The 17,635-nt window shown below is 49.1% G+C and overlaps 7 protein-coding genes across 8 annotated transcripts; 4 read left to right on the forward strand and 3 right to left on the reverse strand.

Moving 5' to 3' along the window:
* Positions 1–117: 117 nt before the first annotated feature.
* Positions 118–778, reverse strand: LOC117184663 (uncharacterized). The gene has a single exon (XM_033383256.1). The coding sequence runs from the start codon at positions 594–596 to the stop codon at positions 366–368; it is 231 nt and encodes a 76-aa protein (XP_033239147.1). The 5' UTR covers positions 597–778; the 3' UTR covers positions 118–365.
* A 2,286-nt stretch (positions 779–3,064) lies between these two features.
* Positions 3,065–7,046, reverse strand: LOC6901066 (uncharacterized). Of its 2 annotated transcripts, XM_002134509.3 has the most exons (3): positions 6,741–7,046; positions 3,474–3,720; positions 3,065–3,306 (listed from the first exon to the last, which is right to left on the reverse strand). In XM_002134509.3, the coding sequence occupies exons 1-3, from the start codon at positions 7,029–7,031 to the stop codon at positions 3,290–3,292; spliced, it is 555 nt and encodes a 184-aa protein (XP_002134545.3). In that variant the 5' UTR covers positions 7,032–7,046; the 3' UTR covers positions 3,065–3,289. The 2 variants fall into 2 exon arrangements, with proteins under 2 accessions (XP_002134545.3, XP_033239146.1); XM_033383255.1 differs by lacking the exons at positions 3,065–3,306; positions 3,474–3,720 and adding an exon at positions 6,505–6,673.
* A 445-nt stretch (positions 7,047–7,491) lies between these two features.
* LOC4814292 (uncharacterized) lies at positions 7,492–9,759 on the reverse strand. The gene is made up of 3 exons (XM_033383859.1): positions 8,194–9,759; positions 7,843–8,154; positions 7,492–7,768 (listed from the first exon to the last, which is right to left on the reverse strand). Exons 1-3 carry the CDS (start codon positions 8,918–8,920, stop codon positions 7,704–7,706), a joined length of 1,104 nt encoding a protein of 367 aa, XP_033239750.1. The 5' UTR covers positions 8,921–9,759; the 3' UTR covers positions 7,492–7,703.
* Positions 9,760–11,456: 1,697 nt separating this feature from the next.
* Positions 11,457–12,818, forward strand: LOC6901068 (eukaryotic translation initiation factor 4 gamma). Its single transcript, XM_002134511.3, has 3 exons — positions 11,457–11,763; positions 11,822–11,938; positions 11,998–12,818. Exons 1-3 carry the CDS (start codon positions 11,496–11,498, stop codon positions 12,411–12,413), a joined length of 801 nt encoding a protein of 266 aa, XP_002134547.2. The 5' UTR covers positions 11,457–11,495; the 3' UTR covers positions 12,414–12,818.
* Positions 12,819–13,707: 889 nt separating this feature from the next.
* LOC4814306 (uncharacterized) lies at positions 13,708–14,508 on the forward strand. Its single transcript, XM_001354367.4, has one exon. It carries the CDS (start codon positions 13,839–13,841, stop codon positions 14,334–14,336), a length of 498 nt encoding a protein of 165 aa, XP_001354403.1. The 5' UTR covers positions 13,708–13,838; the 3' UTR covers positions 14,337–14,508.
* A 491-nt stretch (positions 14,509–14,999) lies between these two features.
* LOC6901069 (uncharacterized) lies at positions 15,000–15,741 on the forward strand. Its single transcript, XM_002134512.2, has one exon. The coding sequence runs from the start codon at positions 15,108–15,110 to the stop codon at positions 15,666–15,668; it is 561 nt and encodes a 186-aa protein (XP_002134548.2). The 5' UTR covers positions 15,000–15,107; the 3' UTR covers positions 15,669–15,741.
* Positions 15,742–16,534: 793 nt separating this feature from the next.
* Positions 16,535–17,064, forward strand: LOC4814387 (uncharacterized). Its single transcript, XM_001354368.4, has one exon. It carries the CDS (start codon positions 16,572–16,574, stop codon positions 16,941–16,943), a length of 372 nt encoding a protein of 123 aa, XP_001354404.2. The 5' UTR covers positions 16,535–16,571; the 3' UTR covers positions 16,944–17,064.
* The last annotated feature ends 571 nt before the right edge of the window (positions 17,065–17,635 follow it).

Below are 17,635 nucleotides of genomic sequence, written 5' to 3' on the forward strand. Positions count from 1 at the left end.
TTTGGTTTTTAATTTCATTTAACATGCAGTACAAATTAAGCTATCTTTTAGCGATTGATGATGATGATTCCATTTAATGGAGGCTCTAAAATTTCCACACAATGTACTCGTATCGTGTCGTATCTTTACCTCGATTTTAGTTTATTGTGCGTTGAATGTACGTAGTACGTACGTATGTATGTATATTTAGCGACTATTTCGTAACCAGCTACAAATAAATAACGTAATAAATACCGGAATAAACCTATGCAACTACTTCTAAGAGCGGGGGCAATAAATTAGCTTACAAATAACTCAAAAAAAAATATTTTAAATTAATAATAATAGACAAGGAGATTTTGTGGTTGGCGTTGGGGTCCTCCCTCTCAGGTGCTGCGGCCAAAGATCAGTGCTCGACGACAGCGGTCCCGATGGTCCCGCATCTTGCCGGCGGGACAAGGCCGCGGAAGTTTCCGCGAGACGAGCAGCTGGCTGTGGAGGGTGCGGCTGTGCGGATTGAAGAAGATCAGGCGGCGGGCCTCCGTGGTCCGGTCGTGCTGCGCCAGGATGAGGCAGAGGATCAGCACAGCTGTGAGCAAGAGACGTTGCAGCTTCATTTCTCGGCGAGATTTGACTTTGATTGAACTTTCCAATAGGCTTTATTCGAAGTTTGCTCGTACTTCTGTGTTTTTTTTGTGGGATTTTTTGAAGGCACGCGCGGTTGCTGGCTTGGAGATTGTTTCGCTAGCGCACCGCTTTTATGACTGGGCGCGTTTCCCGATGTTGCGCCTGTCGATATTCAGTGTCGATAGCCCAAGACGGCGACCGCCGCACACAAATCGATAAGATAAGCCCCCCTAAAGGCATTCCACAGCCCACCGATAAGATAGCCCCTGCTGGCAGTGCGGCTCCAAACCGTTTATTCCCCATTGGAATATACAAATATCTATTGTGCGAGTATGTCGGCCCATTGTTACATACATACATATATAAAAACATTGTCTACGGTCTGGGCTTCGGGTCTTTGGACTGGGCTCTCGGTCTCTCGGTCGCTCCGTCTCCGTCTCTGTCTCTGTAGACTGCCAAGTGGTGCCCCTGGTGGCTATTTTCGTCCCTTACCCATCTCTCGCACGATGACGAAGTCGCTCGACGCACATTCCGCTGCCATGTGTCGCTGTTCGGCAGAAGTTGGCTGGGGCTGTTAGGACTTCGTCATTCGGTGGATCACTGCGGTGTCTCCGCCCCTCTTATCAGTGACGCCTCCCATCCGGTCTGAAGAAAATGAAAACGATTCCCCGATGCCATACCCCATTCCTCAGCCTGAAGTTATGCCATGCCATTCAGTTGTTGAATGAATGTAGAAAGTTGAATGTAGAATGTCGACCAGTTGTCGCGGTCCTCTACAACACGACGCTCTGATGTACGAGCATGTATAGTATGTACCTCTGGATAGCATTTTGCACGCTTGTGAAATGAGAGTTTTTCATTCACTAATTGTCTCCGAGTGTGTGACATGCCGATAAGGTCGTTTGATGAATCCGATTCGAAGCCGAATCACCTGCACGCTGATGAAACAGTCACTAGCAGTCAGTCCACCCCCCCCACACCCCATTCGATTACATGTTCAGCCCCAGCCGCAGTCCCAGTCCCAGTCCCAGCCCTGCCCCTACCTCTGACGTAGCATGTCCAATAATGCGTCGGGGTCCAAAGTTTCATGCGGATCTAGTCGTCGGCTTGTCGGAGGGTAGGGTTTTGGCCTGACTTTTTTTTGGCACGTTCAAGTGATCGATAGAGCGGGCCGGGCCTGTCGCTAGTCCGCCGGCAGTTACACCACACTCACACACTGATTAGATCGTAGCTTCTCGTAGATTCGGATTCGATTTCGACAACCTTCCGCGTAAATTCGGTTTACGATCTTAGACAAATGCCTGAGATATGTTTCTCGAGTAGATCCCCCTTTACTCCGAAAGAGACCATTATTATTACAAAGAAAAGTTTATTTTTTTCAAATTCTGTGTAAATTTAAGTGAATTTATTAGTAAATGTGGTCCAAAAGCGGAGTTCATTTGATTAAAATTCGGAGTAGACTTTGATACATTTCGGAGTAAATTTCAATTAAGTTTAGAGTTATTTTTTTTAGATTCTGAGTAAAATTTGCTGAACTTCCGAGTTCCGAGTAGATTTTCGAACATTTCGGAGCTAATTTTGATCTAAGTTTTGAGTTTATTTTTTTTAAATTGGGAAAAAAGTTCTGCCAAATGGAGTAAGTTCGGACTAAATTCAGTTAAAATATATTCCAACATTTTTCGGAATCACAAGAAGTAATTTAAGAAAAGGCGGAGACGATTTTCTTTGACTTCGTAAAACAAGATTCTGAATTTGCTCGGAGTAAGTCCTACAAATTTCGAATGCTTGAATGCTCTTTCGATAGTCTCACCCTTTATCTCATCCTTCTCATCGTTTCGAATCTCCCCATCCGCCATTTGGGGACACTGGACTCGCGAAGGAGAAGGAATTCCCAGATAAAACGGCACGCAGCCATTATATGCGGAAAGCGTTTAAGTCAAGTCGGCATTATAATTGGAAAATCAAATATTTCCGATTCCACTTAAGAAGCTGATATCATTGACACCTTTAGACCAGCCCCAGAACATGCCAGTGCCGAAAGCCGAGGCCTGGAAAGCCCATGCGTAATGGGTTTTTAATTGATAAGATAGAGGGACGGGGCTCTAAAGCGATGGAGAGTTCATGAAACTGCCATCGAATTCCGATGTCATCCAAGAGAATGGTGAATGATATGCAAATTTATGCATCACACTTGTGTCCACAATCGTCCATGGAATGCACAACAATGGGAGGGGGCGGGTTTGATATTTCCAGAATTGCGTTTGCGATGCATCGATGTTTTGTGTGAATTTATCTGTAATTAACTGGCAGCAATTGCAGTGCCACGACGAGACGACGAGTGGCAGCCGCAGCCGCAGCAGCAGCCGCAGCCGAATTCCAATCCACAATTCACAAAAATGAAATTAAAACCAAAAAAAAAATAAGACACACACACTGGGTTTTATTCAAGTATAGATATTTGTATTTATTATTATATATGTTGTAGTAAGTATGTGTATTTTGGTTGTAAAATAGGGCGAATTCTAGAGCGAGTGCGAGGCAGATAAATAACATAAATAAATAGAGCACGAATAATGCTGTTGTTTTGAGAGAGTTGGAGATTCGTTTCGATGGATTTGATTTTGATTTTGGTCTTGGTTGGGTTTTGTTTCATTTTGGGCGCTTTCACTGGCTCTTTCCCTCCTCAGCAGCGCACACCATCTGCAAGACAGAGACAGAAATAATAGATACGAAAGCACTTTTTCGAGTAGTAATCTTAAAGCGGTTGGCGCTCGACAGGTTGACGGGTTGACATCTTCGCGTCGATTCCATGACCGGCAATGGCGAGGCAATGACGCACTCGACGGCTTCGTATACGTAATATTCACCTGCATTGTACGAAATGATGCGACGACAATTGCCGCGATGATCGTGCATGTGACACTGCGGGCAGGGCTTCTCCATGCCATGCGTGGCCAAGATCTGTCCGCGATGGATGCCATTGGGGGCCAAGAAGATCACGCGACGCGACTCGCTACCCGCCGGGGCACAAAACACGATCACCGCGAGCAGGCAGACCGAATACAGGAGCAGCTGATGGACGTTGCAGCGTTGCAGCGACATATCGACCTCGTTCTGGGGGAATCTCCGAGAGATAGCGAATCCGAATCCGAATGCGAATCCGAATGACGAGAACAAGAACGAAAACGAGACAAAAATGAATTGATTTGAGCCAACCGTAGCAATCCTCTAACTGGCGTGCTCAAATGCCGGCAGTTAACTGATTATATATGATTCGGAGGTAGCACTTCTTAAGTGCGGTTCGCTTGTCTTTTTCGTTTTCATCGAATTGATAAAACCCCAACAGGGTGCTCCTTCAAACCCCAAAACCCAGCCACCCACCACTGCCATACCTTGTGGGAGCCTCACTCGCCCGGACACCCTGTAAGCACTTTTGGGCGAATCTTATCTGGCCGAACTGTGCTCCGTCCTCCCTGTCATTTGCAATCTGTGTAATTGAGTGTTTCACCAGACCCACACCCACACCCACACCCACACCAATTCCCCCCGAAGATACAGATACAGATAAGTCTAAGACTAGTTGCCGACTGCTATATCAGACCGTGCGCGGGAGGTGATAATATCACACTATCGTTAGCCTGTCAGCCCGTCAACTAGTCAGCCCCCCCGGCTAATGCATTTGCATAGGACGTGGCCCGAGACGCGACTAGGTCGCCTTAACCCACTCAAAGCAGAGGATTTTTATGGGTTAATATCTGGGGGGATTTTTTCTTGCTTTCTGGGAACTCTTGAAGCCATCAAATGAATAATATAAAAATACTACAAACATTGAAATGCATTATTAAAATAAAGAAGATTTGGAGAATGAAAAAGTAACTCAAGATTTGTAAAAAATAAAATATAATATTACAAATTAATAAGATTAATTCATAATTCATGAAGAAAAAATGTCCAAACAAAATAAATCACAATTCAAAGTTTCATAGAATAAAACCCCGAAGATTTGAACGTCATAGATTGTTATTTTTAAAACTGAGTAAGTGAATGGGTTAATTGGTTCGCTATTTATACCCGATACTCAAAATGAGTATTGGGGTATATTAGATTTGTGGTAAAAGTGGATGTGTGTAACGTCCAGAAGGAATCGTTTCCGACCCTATAAAGTATATATATTCTTGATCAGCATCAATAGCCGAGTCGATTGAGCCATGTCTGTCTGTCCGTCTGTCCGTCTGTCCGTCTGTCCGTCCGTCCGTCTGTCCGTCCCCTTCAGCGCCTAATGCTCAAAGACTATAAGAGCTAGAGCAACGATGTTTTGGATCCAGACTTCTGTGATATGTCACTGCTCCAAAAATATTTCAAAACTTTGCCCCGCCCACTTCCGCCCCCACAAAGGGCGAAAATCTGTGGCATCCACAATTTTGACGATACGAGAAAACTAAAAACGCAGAATCGTAGAAGATGACTATATCTTCTAGAGTGCAAAATCTGAACCAGATCGTATCATTATTACAGCCAGAATCACGAAAACAATTTCACTCTTTCTCGCTCTGTCTCACTCTAACACACAGGTTTCATGGTCGGTTTTGCCAATTGCAAAATATGAGTTCAAGGATCTCAGAACCTATAAAAGCCAGAACAACCAAATTTGGTATCCACACTCCTGTGATATCGGACCTTGACCGTTTCCTGTCCAAATTTCGCCACACCCCCTTCCGCCCCCGCAAAGGACGAAAATCTGAGGCAACCACAAATCTCAGAGACTATTAAGGCTAGAGTAACCAAATTTGGTACACACACTCCTTTAAGATGTCACTATAAAACGTATATCTCAGAATTTCGTCCCACCCCCATCCGCCCCCACAAAGGACGAAAATCTGTTGCATCCACAATATTGCAGATTCGAGAAAACTAAAAATCAGAATCATAGATAATGACCATATCTATCAGATTGCTGAATCTGGATCAGATCAGATCACTTTTATAGCCAAAAGGAACAAATCAATTTGCAGTGGCTACGCAGCGCCCGACGTCACGCTCAGACTGATTTTCTGTCTCTCTCGCACGCACTCTTTGTCGTGTCGTTTAATATTAGCGGCGTCTGCCGGAGGAGAGCCATACTGACTTAGTATCGGGTATAACCGTAGAGTTGCGGTGTCCGCAGCAACTCACAACGTTCCACCTCGTTTTGTCTTAAAGATCCGAAGGAGGAGATACTGAAGCTACTAGATACTGAAGCTACTAGATACTGGCAATTGGTGCGATTCGCGGGGCCAATTTCGTTTGGCATTTTAGCCAGGTAATGCTCGTGAGCCATGCGAAATTCTGTATAATTCGGTGGGGCGCGACCACGCGACTCCACACACAATCGACAGCGATTAGGGGGCAGACGTTGCTCGTCGCATGGCCTGATGGCTGATGGTCTTCCCCACTCACGCTGCTGTCTCCCAGGTGGAAAACGATGACGGCCTCAACGTCACGGTTCAATTTATTACGGCATACGGCATACGGCACACGGCAAACGGCCTTTTGCCGCCTTTATCGGAGGTACCTGAAATTTCCCGAAAATATGACTGCAAAACCCATCGTTGCCGTTTCGGTGGGGTATGGTAGGGCCCCATTAATAGCCAGATGAGTCAGACGACGGGACGGTATTCCATTATCTGTTGTCGAGTTGTATCTTGTGGGTCGTAATGTATCTTCCTATCTGGGGCACTTTTTCACGTCCCGTATCTGCCATAATTTCATCATAATTGCACGTGATGTGACGCAGCTGGCGCCGCCTCTGCTTCTGGGGTCAAGGTCCGTGGAGTGGAGTGGAGTTAGTGGAGTGGATCCCCTCTATGGATCGCTCAACCTAGGGTAATTTTAATGTTCACTACAGTCTCCACACAAGTTCCGGCATACTTTTGGGCGGCTCCCTGTTTATTGGGGTCTTATCTGTATCTTTGTTTATGAAAGCGGATTGTATTGGGTTTTCATTTCTTTTCACTTTAATCTCTACACAAAACAAAAACAATAAAAATAAGGCGTAGACATCACCGATTTGGGCATGGGCCTAGACAATCTGCAAGCGAAAGATTCGATTCGATTCAACCTATCTACTGTCCAGTACCCTCAAGGAAGACACTCACCCTCCGACAGCGGCCATGATGATCGTGCATGTACCCTCGATGGCAGTTGCCCCGTCCCACATCGAAGAGCATGCCCTTGCCGAGCCTGTCCGTCGCATTCTTGCCCGCCTGAAGGGTCTGGTTCTCTTTCAGCTGGTTAAAGTATATCACCCGACCCGCTCCGTCCCCTGGCAAGGGCAGTCGGAGCAGGAACAGCAGGAGCACGAGCACCCCGGCCGGCAGCAGTAGCAGTCGCATCTCGTTCCAAATGCCTCTATTGGACTGAGCGCCCAACTCGCGACCGAGCGCCATGTGCCATGTGCCGTGTGTCGTGCGCCATGCCCCGCCGATCCAGAGCTTATCAGCTCTGATTAGGGTCTACTGCCCACTCTCTGGCTATCACGTATCTCTCTGGTTGCTACAGAATATCATCATCCAACTCATTTGTGGCATGCCATTGGGCGGCGAGGGTAAAAGATTTGAAGATGATACCTTTTGAATACTCTACCCCCCACAACTGCGATCAAAATACATTCCTGCACTTTGAATGACAAGCATATAGACCTATAGACTATACTCGTTGTGGGACACTCGTTGCAAGATAATTGATCTCGGCTATCTTTGTGAGATACTCGCTATGAGATACTAGTTTTGGAATACTCGTTATTCCTTTGTATAATTCTAGGAATTATCAAGTGCATCTTTATGCTTACAAATTTATGGAATGGAATTCTATTCTTTTCTAGAACCAGTGTTGATTAACTTATTGATGTTGTTTTATATATATTGCATTTTTTATTCATCTAGTGTACATCTTTATCGACTTACATCACAAGGAGGAACTCTAGTTTTTTTTCTACTTTTTTCCATACTCTCTCTTTTTCCTTCTCTCTCTCCCTCTCTCTCACTTCATTTATTGTGGACTTTCTTCTCACATTTTCCATCTCTTTTTTGTGGACGACCTTCTTCCGTGCTTTCCTTTTTCTAGCGTGCTGTGGCGCCCGGCGCCGCACGATAGACACAATTATCGGGATCGACCGTGATGAGCTCTGTTTGATTAGAGGAAGGTTCCGTTCCGGATTAGCTGTATCGGATCAGGGGTGAATCCTTTTCTTCGACTTACCCTGGGCCACATCCTTGATGCAGCTGCGCTGCGTTCGTCTGCCGCGCGACTGTCGCCCGTGGCTGTGACGGGGCTTCTCCTCCCGCTGCTCCTCCTCCTCAGAGGTGGAGATGGCAGCCGCTGCCGCCGCCTCCTGATGGCGCCTCCGTGTCGTGACCTGCACGGCACTCTGGGCACTCTCCGAACGCTCCTGGAGGATGTTCTCGCTGGACGAGTGCTTTGGCGGCCTGCGGCGGCGCTGTCGCATCCGGCTGAAGCTCTCCTCCCGGATGACCAGGGTGCCCGCCTTGCTGGTCCGCAGATAGTAGCGCGGCGCCCTCTCCACGTCCTGCTCCTGGGCGTACTCCGGCGATGAGTGGCGCCCACGCGAGAGGCTGAACCGCTCCAAAATGGAGCTGTGGGAGCGCCGGTAGCGCCGCTTCTCTCGCGGCCCTGACGACGACGAGTTCGCCGTGGTGGTGGTCATGGTGGTCGTGGATGTGGACGGCGGCGTTGGATACACGGGTAGCTCCACCTCCACCTCCACCTCCTCCTCCTGCTCGACGAGCGGCTTGGGGGACTCCAGGAATCGGACGCCCCGCAGCGAGCTGGAGCGACGGGAGCTGCCGCTGCCCCAGCCACTGCCACTGCCGGGCTCCCAGTTGGGCAGCTCGTGGGTGTTGATCTCAATGCAACTGCCGCTGCCCGTGTGAGAATGCTCCCGGCTCCTGCTCCTGCTCGGACTCGGCGTGGCCTCGGCGATATGCAGGCCATGGAGGTCGCGTGCCAAGCAGCCGCTCAGATTCGAGGTGGCCGATCTCTTGCGGCGGATCCTCTGCGGCTCTCGCTGTCCCTGTGGCGGATCGGTGGATCGATAGGTCTGCTCGCTGCCGCTGTGGGCGTCGACTAGAAGGGCGCCCGTGTGGTCGTACAGCAGGATGCGTGGCAGGGCGATGTTGCTGCAACTGCGGGAGGTGCTCAGCTCCCAGTTCCAGTGCGGGGGCTTGCGTAACTGGAGGCTGAGCAGATTGGCCAGCGGATCGGCATCGGCCTCCTCTGCCTGTTCCTGCTCCTCGTCTGGGGACTGGGACTGGGACATCCCAAGGCATGGACTGGAACTCTCTCGAGAGGGGGATTCGGATACGTTTAGGGGTCTTCCTTCCACCTGTTGGCTGTCTGTTGACTGTTTGATCTTCCGCTGGCTCTGATCTTCGCTTCTTCGTTTCTTCGTTGCTTCTTTTGGTTGGCCTCTGGCCAATTTATTGTTTATCCCAACTATGTGTTCACAGTGGACACTCGATGGGTGGATCAGTCTTTTTGGGGGGGCACTACTTTGGCACTTGATTTTGTTTTTCTTTTTTGGAGTTTTTAAGTTTTGGCTTTTGTTTTTTAAAGAATTTCAAATTCGAATTTTGTTTTCCTCTTATATTGAGCTGTACTTTTCTCGCTTGTTCTGTGTGTGTGTTCTTTTTATGTGGATTTTACTGTCCTCCTGCCCACGCTTTCAATTATTTTTGGCTTTTTCCTTGCATTCACTCACTTGGCTTCGTTCTCTTTCATGTTCCTCCCTCCATCTATTTTTAGGTGGAATCGCTCCCTGATCTAGATGATCGCAGCTCCCATTCCCAGTTCCCAGTTGACGCCCCTGGCTCTGCCCCTGCCCCTGCCACTGCCACTGGCCCTGCCTTACGCCCCACAGGCCTCCACCAAGTGACATTTAAGTGCGTGCCACTGTGCCACTTTTCGCTGCCGCACAACGCGAACCAAAACAGAGAATTCTGTTGACTCTCTCTCTCTCTCTCTCGCTCTCGCACTCTCTCTCTTTCTTATGCGGATATCTGACGTCCGTCTCGCTCTTTTCTGTGTGCCCTGCGATCAGCTGAGATTGCTGCCAGCTCCGCTTTTGTCCGCCCGCTAACACGATTCGTTGCCAACTGTTCGGCTTGGCCGCATCTCTGGCCCGAAGAAACCAAACAGTTTTCCCTCCTCCTCCCCACAACCCATAGCTCCCCAACCACCCAACCCCACCCCTGGCTGATCATATTCAATATACACGGTACTCAGAGGGGTATATGCGTGGGGGGTAATCGTCCAAGAAGATGTACTCAAGATAGTTCTTAGTTCTTCCTTACATATTATCTTCCAATCCTCGTAAACCCCATCGAAATTGGATAATTCTTACAGCCAAACGAAGAAAATTGTAAGGTTTATGGGTAATCGTATTTCATGGTTGCCACACCCAAGCAGACAACACGTCGACAGGGCTGCTATCTTCTCTCTGTAAACCTTCTCTCGAGCAAGAGATTGCCTGTGCAATGGGTATCTTGTGGTTTCGTATCATAGTGTTATTTGTATTCCTTCTTGATTTTTGCATATTTCACGCTCTCACAAACGAAGTGAATTTTCGTACAGAAATTGCTGTGTGATTTTCTCCGTTCATGCGGGGCCGTTGAAATATTTTCCTTTTTGTTTATCTATTCTGAAGCACATCCCTCGCTTTCCCCCCCGCTCATGTCCATCTCCCTGTCCACACACACACACACACACACAGCCCCCAAACCGAGGAAAACACACACAGATATTTTCTGTTATGTTATTGGGAAATGCCTGAACATACATATGTGGCATCCGTCGGTCGGTTGGTCGGTCGGTTGGCTAATTTGCTCGACGCTCTCTTCCCATTGCCGACATTCTGCCATTGAAAAATGACAAACAAACAGAAGCAGAAATAACAAGAAAAACCGAAAACCAAAAACCAAAAAGCAAAATGCAAAGGAAAAACGACAACGAAAACGGAAAAAGAAAAAGAAAAGCCAGCAACGAACATATGTACTTATGTATGGGGAAAACGACATTTCGCATATTTTTCATCAGAAACAAATTGGCCCGTTTGGGCTTATCGATGGGCGGCAAACAGAATGGGGGTGGGGGACTTGAGGTCTTGACACTTGTGGATGAGTCAGCTGGGCGGGCACTTGAGCTATCGAATGGCTATCGATTACCCAAAGGGTGTTGCGCGGGAATGCTGGCACTCGCCGTTCATCCATGGTGTACCATTTTTGGGACCGTCCGGTATCCATAGTCATCCGTGGATTATGCACTCGATAGCTGATTGGCCGATTGGCTGATTGGCCGTTCAAAACAGATTTTAGGCCTCGATTTTCTATCGAATGTAACTCTGCCTGAAAATGCACCCAAATGCAAATTCAAATTCAAATTCAAATTCAATTAAATTCGCCTGGTCGCGAGCCCATGGACTCGTCCGAAATGCAGTAGGGTGCTGTGCCGCTCCAACCTCTGTGGCATGACGTGTTTGGCATTGCAATGCGGATGGGGGAAAAGGGGGCGTGGCAATTATGTTTGCGGCCAATTTGTTGGCTGGCACGAGGAAATCTAATTTATGTAGCCGCCGACATTGATGCATCGTCATGAGGCGTGAGCGGCAATTAACGGCAACAGCCCGGGAGTATGCCACAAACTTGCCACACACTCGCCTCTCGGTGCCTCCCGCTGCCGTCCGCGGCCTCTCCCTGACAGTTGCTCGGCTGCTCTCGGACGAAGCCAAGGTCGGAGCGAAGGGTTATCGCGATTGATAAGTTTCCGCCACAGATTCTTCGCAGCTCGAACAGCTCCTCCGACTTGGGCAATTGAGTAGTTGAGTGGAAGACAACGCCATGAATAGATCCCTGGCCATCATCCTCTTGGTGATAATTTGCTGCGGCAGCCTGGAGCTGCTTCAGGCCCGCTCCGTCCCACTGCCGGACGGGCCCCACAGGCGATACGTGCGCCGACGGGTGTCACGCAACGACCCCGATCTGGAAATTGTCGAGGTGAGGAACGTGTACTTCGTGCGGCGGCCCAAGAAGGTGGTGACACACCCAATCGGCGAAGAGGAGATGGATAAGCGCATGCGTTGCGACTTCGAGCCCCATCGCAGTGAATGTGAGTGTTCTAGGGAATCAGAATCAGAATACCAAACATTTTGTTGCCCCCTCAACAGGCAAGGACCTCGGCGCGATTCCAGCACCCCAACCAACACCCCCCTCCACGACACCGATCAGCGGTGACTCCATGGATCGGCGGATCCGCTGCGACTTTGACCCCACAGCAGATGATTGTAAGTGGAATGCGGAGCGGGGCAATGAACTCTCGGCTAAGGCGGTTACCCTTTTCCAGGCAAGACAGCAGCGGCTGGCACACAGCCACCGCCACGAAGCACCACACGTGCCACCACCACAACGAGAAGCACCACACGTGCCACCACCACAACGAGCAGCACCACACCAGCCACCACCACAACCACCACAACCACCACGGATTTGCCACTACTGCCCGAGCTGACGGATCCCGAGGAGGTGGAGGTGGAGGAAGTGGTGGAGGAGCAGACGACCACAGAGGCTGACTACCATCTTCCCGAAGAGGATGACGACTATATAGATGGAGACGAAAAGGGCGATGACGGCACGGGCCCCGATGCGGATGCGGACGAAGGCGCCACAGACGAACCGGATGAGGAGGACGACTTCGACACTGATCCAGGCGATGGCAATATTGGGCCTTTGGATGACGACAGCGTTTGGAATTCACGCTAATCCAAACGGAAGTCATTCGCCCGCCATACCCGAGTATCTTCCTTGACGTGCGCCTTTTAAGACCCAGCGAAATTTTATAATTAAGCGCGAAATGCCAGAGAGAACGAGCTCAATAAAATAGCAATGACGGAAGTCGGTGTCTGTCCTAAGCGAGGGGCGATCGATCGGTAGATTTTCTACATAAATCGTTCACTCTTGTTGCACTTCGGTATCGGTATCAAACGTTCCTTTCTGTCATATATCGATAAACATCGATTACCTTCATCAACGCAAGAGATTTCTATGGGTAAATGAACCGTTAATTTATGCCATCGATTCGATATCTATCTATTGGTCCTATAATTAATGTATATATATCTTCATTTTGATTGTATTCCATTCTGAATCAAAAAATTGGCTCTGAAACCTCTGGATATCTAATAAAATGCATGAATTACTCATTATAAAATTCTGATTCATCAGTAGCTGTTTGTTTTGATGTTGTGAGGAATAGAATACATCATACATCTATTCTTTCTTATATGCCTGATGAATCAGTTGTTCCCTCTTGACCTCCCATCGCACATACATATCTGAACATCTGTATCTAAGTCGCGAGCTTCTGTCGTATCATATGCAAATTCGCATTCAGCCTATCAAATTCTAAGCATACCCGTACTCTAGCCGTTCTTCAATGGATTCCCCCTTTTGCTGTGGCCAATTGTTATATAATCGACGCTGTGCCCCGCCATTGTGGGTCAATTCATTTCCCGCCAAGATGAGAGACCATACCAATTGAACGCATCTCGTACTTACAGTCTGTGGACTATATATAGTACTCGTAATCGTGCTCGTATACTCATATTAGTCAGTGCTTCCGGCTACTCGTACGAATAGTCGAAAACACGCCTTGAACATGCGCTAGCGATGGAGGATCCCGAGGGAGCTGGGCTCGGCGTTGGGGTTGGGGGGCTATCTTTTTGTCAGGACAGCCTTGACCCTTGACAGCCCAGTGTGCCCAGTCGCTGGAAAAGTCGAAAGTATCTGCGTATTTTCGGGGTTCTTGCTTCAAGGGTCTCTCGTACAAGTATCTTTGCTCGTTCTTTGTGCTTTTCCCCCTTTGTTGATGCTTAAATCAAGTCACAATTGGGCACGATCTGGCATTATGATTGTTGCCTCTGTCGCAAATTGAATTACTGGCGGGGAATGGATCGGGGCATGGAATCGAGAAAATGCGAGCAAGTGACGCGCGATGTCGAACAAAAGGCAACCGCTCGTCGGAGTCGGAGGCGACTGAATAAATTGCCTGGCGATCGAGGAGCCCCAGGTCAGTGCGAACGAGTCGAGTCAACGCTGAGGTTCAGTCTGGTGCCCAAACGCCAAAGGAATCTGCAATCAAAATAAAAAAACCCAAATCCAAAAATCCAAATCAAATCAAATTATAAAATGAATCACCTGCAAGGATCCCTGCTGCTGGTGTTGCTCCTTCTGGGAGCTACCGCCCCGACTCCGACCCGGGCGGGGCTCTTCGATTGCGAGGACAAGGTGCCCGGCTTGAGCGATCTGAATGAGAAGATCTCGGAGATTTCGGGCGGGAGTGGCAGCAGCGAGCACGAGGTTCGGGACTTCTTCAAGAACTTCGGTTGCCACATCAAGGAGGGGGCCAAGAAGCTGGGCGAGAAGGCCAAGGATCTGGGCACCGAGCTGAAGGAGGGCGCCCAAAAGCTGGGCGAGAAGGCCAAGGTCCTGGGCAGCGACATCAAGGACCGCTTCGACGGCTTCCGCGAGAAGCTCTCCAAGGACTCCGTCGAGGAGATGAGCAAAGACCGCGGCTTCCTCGCCAACGTCGAGGTCATAAACCCGGACATCCTCAAAGGCGAACAGCAATGCGGCCACGGCCACATCCTCGACGCCTTGGGCAACTGCAGCAAATTGAGGAAGTAGACCCATCTCTGGGTACCCATGGACGGGACGGGACCCTTTGTACATATTTTTTAAGCATTGTGAGCGACTTTTTTTTTATTTTATGATTTCCTTTGTCTGTGTGTGTTTTTACCATTATTATTTTTTTTTTATAAATAAAAAGAGAAAGTGGAAATTCGTCGGAAACATTCAATGGGAGATAATTTCCAGGGGCATTTCCGCCATTTGTTGATGTATTTATCTGTGGGTTTAGAATTTGTTCAGCATAACGACAAATGCGTATTATCAAAGACTATACAATACTATATGAGCCCGAGTAGGTAGGCAGCGGGCTCCTTCTATCCACGGGGAGTTAAGGAAAAACCCCAACATCCTGGGGTGGTATCCCTCATTCGTGCATCTACCTGCTGATTTTGCTCTTCACCTGGTTATCCGCAAAGCTGTTAAAACATCACTATTCTTCAGCAGAAACTGTGATTCATTTCATATGTCTAATCTCTTTCACATTCTGGATAATTCTCCCTTCTCCATTTCCATTTGCACTTGCCTTCTTTCGCTCCTCAGTTCTGGTTGGAAATGCATTTCAGTTGCTCGACGACTTTCTCGCAGATCTTGCAGATACCCCACACCCCACACTCGATGGTCGATGGTCGATGGCCGCTGGCAGGGGCCAGAACTTGGTCAAGTGGCTTTGCCTGGCTGCAAACGGGTTTCAGTCGAGTTTGGGGTCTCAGCGGCGACACACGATCGCCACGACGCTACGACCACAGCTGCCACATACCGCCAGTGACGATGACTAATCCCCAGATGAACCTCAGCGCTGCCATTGTCGGCTGCCTCTGTTTGTGCCTGTGCCTCGGCCAGCTGCAGGCAGCGGCCATTCTCTGTGGGTCGGAGGCCAAGTCTCTGGAGGATTTGGATTCGTATTCGGATTCGGATTCGGGAACGACCCCAAAGCCCCCCAGCGAGGTCACAAAGTTCGTGCACAGCGTTCAGTGCACCTTGGAGAAGGCCAAGCCCTGGATCGAGAACATCGAGAAGGAGGCCAAGCTGCTGGAGGAGAAGGCCAGGGATGTGACGCGCTCGCTCCTCCAAAGGATCACGCTCTTTGTCAACGTCCTCACGCTGCCCAAGCCGCCCAAGGACAACACCCAGATGGACAAAGACCAGGACACCGAGAAGGAAGGCAGCTCCACAATCAGGTCCACCACTGAGGGAGTCACTTCCCCGAGCACTGGGCAAAACGAGGAAGCCACCACGACACCAGCTCCTCCCACACCCACAAATATCGAGTGGCTGGGAGACGATGCCAACGAGGTCGACAGCGAGGTTCTTCACGGTATGAAGCAGTAGTTTCTATACCTATACTATACCCACTATATACAATATGCATTGGTTAATAAATTATAAAAGTAGTTTAATTAAATGATTACATTTCGAATTTGAATGAACAGTTTTCTGGCTTTTCGATGAGGTTTCGAGCTCTCAAAATGCCCTTCAGGAATATCTCTCAAAAGTTATCTTTCTCTCTATCTGTCTCTCTCTCTCTCTCATATGTATATGTAAGCTCCAGCTCCAGCTTTGGCTCTTCTTTTGTCATTTCATGCCATTCCGGTACTTGACTTTCTCTTCTCGTCTTCTGGCCCACAACTTTGTCGTTCATTCTTGACCAAAAATAAACAATGTTCAGCCGGTTTTTGGTGAGTAAATAAGCTCATCCTCAGTAGAGGAGTGCCCTGTGCCCTGTGGCAGCATCAGTTGCCAGCGGCCTGTCGGTTGGAAATGTTACTACTGAAAACCTGCGGACTCCTGATCTTCGGCGCCATCCTCACGGCCATGGTTGGGTTGGAGGAGGCCCTAGTCTGGTCGGGCTCCAGCTGTTCGACGCGGGATCATAGCGGCTGCTGCTTCAGTTGGCGGGCACCGGTGCAGCGGGTGAGGCCACCCTGTGCCGCCGCCGCCACCCCCGCCCAGAAGATCAGACTAGTCGCATAGCAAAAATAAAGTCACACAGACACACACGCACACACGCACACACACACACACATACACACATTCACAACTTGATTGAGATTTATTAATGTTCACTTCATTGCTGGGGGTGGTCTGGGGAGGCGGCGGGGTAGCATAACCGGTTGCCTAGAGCCGTCGCTGTCGCCAGAGACAGCGCCAGCGCCAGCGCCAGCGCCAGCGCCTGCTTCGCCTCGATTTCGATTTGTAGCTCTTCAGTCGCATTGCCCCACTCAAAGCGTCGAGATGAAATCGTTTGTGCTGTGCTCCCTGATCGCCCTCTTGCTGATCGATGTGGCGGTGGTCCAGGTGCGGGCCGACTGCGACGAGACCAAGGGCCCGGACGAGAGCGACTTCAAGCACTTCTTCAAGAGCCTCAGCTGCAAGGTGAAGCAAGGAGCCGAGGATGTGGCCGAGGTGGCCAAGCCATACACTGACAAGATCGGCGAGGGCGCCAAGGACTTTGGCAGCTCCGTGGCCCAAAAGTACGACGAGCTGAAGCACCGTCTCAGCGACGACACCTCCTCGCCGAAGCCCCCGTCGGCGGTGCCCTTCGATGCGCCCACCGAGAAGGTTCCCCTGGCACCCATTGCCCCATCTCATCCGCCAGCTCTGTAGACATCCCCGACATCCATCTCCAACAGCGGAAACAGGAAACAGCGTCCTGCAGCTTACATATCTTTGTTGTTTCTTCCTTTTTTTTACTTGTGATCTATACGAAAATAAATGAATGTTTATTGAAGTGATTGTGCGCGACGGGTCGTGATCTCTTGTTTTGCAACCGCAGATGATAAGCGTCATCCGATGCGAGCGGGATCGGGACGGGATCGGGGCATGGATCAGTGCTTATCAGCCAGCAGCTAATTATAGCGTAGGGGAACAACAAATCCAAAGTTCAGACCGGGACTGATCGATCCATCTAGAAGTAGTTCGAGATGAGGGATACGTCTCTAGAGCACAGTCTTCCCTTAACGGGAAGGGGGATCATATCGAATGAGAAGTGGGGATCGGGAATACAGATTAGGGAGATCATTAGAGCAGATCGAATGATCACAAAAATAAAGGCTGATCTTAAGTAGTTAACATATTCGAATGAAATTCGCGATGTAAGCGATTTCTGAGAACGAACTCCAATATGAGATCATTCACCACAATGACAACCACAACCGCACACCCAAGATCTCCGCTACCTCTAAACAAATATTCACAACTCTCAACCGACAATCAGCACAAATTATATACCGGAGAGAAACGATGCGAGCGATCAACCACCATGACGGCCCCCAATATGCGTTCTGCTCCAACCTGTA

Source organism: Drosophila pseudoobscura, chromosome X (genome assembly GCF_009870125.1).
Source record: "Drosophila pseudoobscura strain MV-25-SWS-2005 chromosome X, UCI_Dpse_MV25, whole genome shotgun sequence".
Taxonomy (NCBI): Eukaryota; Metazoa; Arthropoda; class Insecta; order Diptera; family Drosophilidae; genus Drosophila; species Drosophila pseudoobscura.

Bases quoted from the DNA above. Each gene is read 5' to 3' on its own strand.
- LOC6901066 (XM_002134509.3), bottom strand. From the start codon at position 7,031: ATGGCGCTCGGTCGCGAGTTGGGCGCTCAGTCCAATAGAGGCATTTGG. The intron at 3,721-6,740 runs GTGAGTGTCTTC...AGATTCCCCCAG, and splicing joins ATCATGGCCGCTGTCGGAGG to AACGAGGTCGATATGTCGCT.
- LOC4814292 (XM_033383859.1), bottom strand. From the start codon at position 8,920: ATGTCCCAGTCCCAGTCCCCAGACGAGGAGCAGGAACAGGCAGAGGAG. The intron at 8,155-8,193 runs CGCCGGAGTACG...TGGAGAGGGCGC, and splicing joins CTCGCGTGGGCGCCACTCAT to CGCGCTACTATCTGCGGACC. The intron at 7,769-7,842 runs GTAAGTCGAAGA...CTAATCAAACAG, and splicing joins CATCAAGGATGTGGCCCAGG to AGCTCATCACGGTCGATCCC.
- LOC4814387 (XM_001354368.4), top strand. From the start codon at position 16,572: ATGAAATCGTTTGTGCTGTGCTCCCTGATCGCCCTCTTGCTGATCGAT.
- LOC117184663 (XM_033383256.1), bottom strand. From the start codon at position 596: ATGAAGCTGCAACGTCTCTTGCTCACAGCTGTGCTGATCCTCTGCCTC.
- LOC4814306 (XM_001354367.4), top strand. From the start codon at position 13,839: ATGAATCACCTGCAAGGATCCCTGCTGCTGGTGTTGCTCCTTCTGGGA.
- LOC6901069 (XM_002134512.2), top strand. From the start codon at position 15,108: ATGACTAATCCCCAGATGAACCTCAGCGCTGCCATTGTCGGCTGCCTC.
- LOC6901068 (XM_002134511.3), top strand. From the start codon at position 11,496: ATGAATAGATCCCTGGCCATCATCCTCTTGGTGATAATTTGCTGCGGC. The intron at 11,764-11,821 runs GTGAGTGTTCTA...CCCCCTCAACAG, and splicing joins CGAGCCCCATCGCAGTGAAT to GCAAGGACCTCGGCGCGATT. The intron at 11,939-11,997 runs GTAAGTGGAATG...ACCCTTTTCCAG, and splicing joins TGACCCCACAGCAGATGATT to GCAAGACAGCAGCGGCTGGC.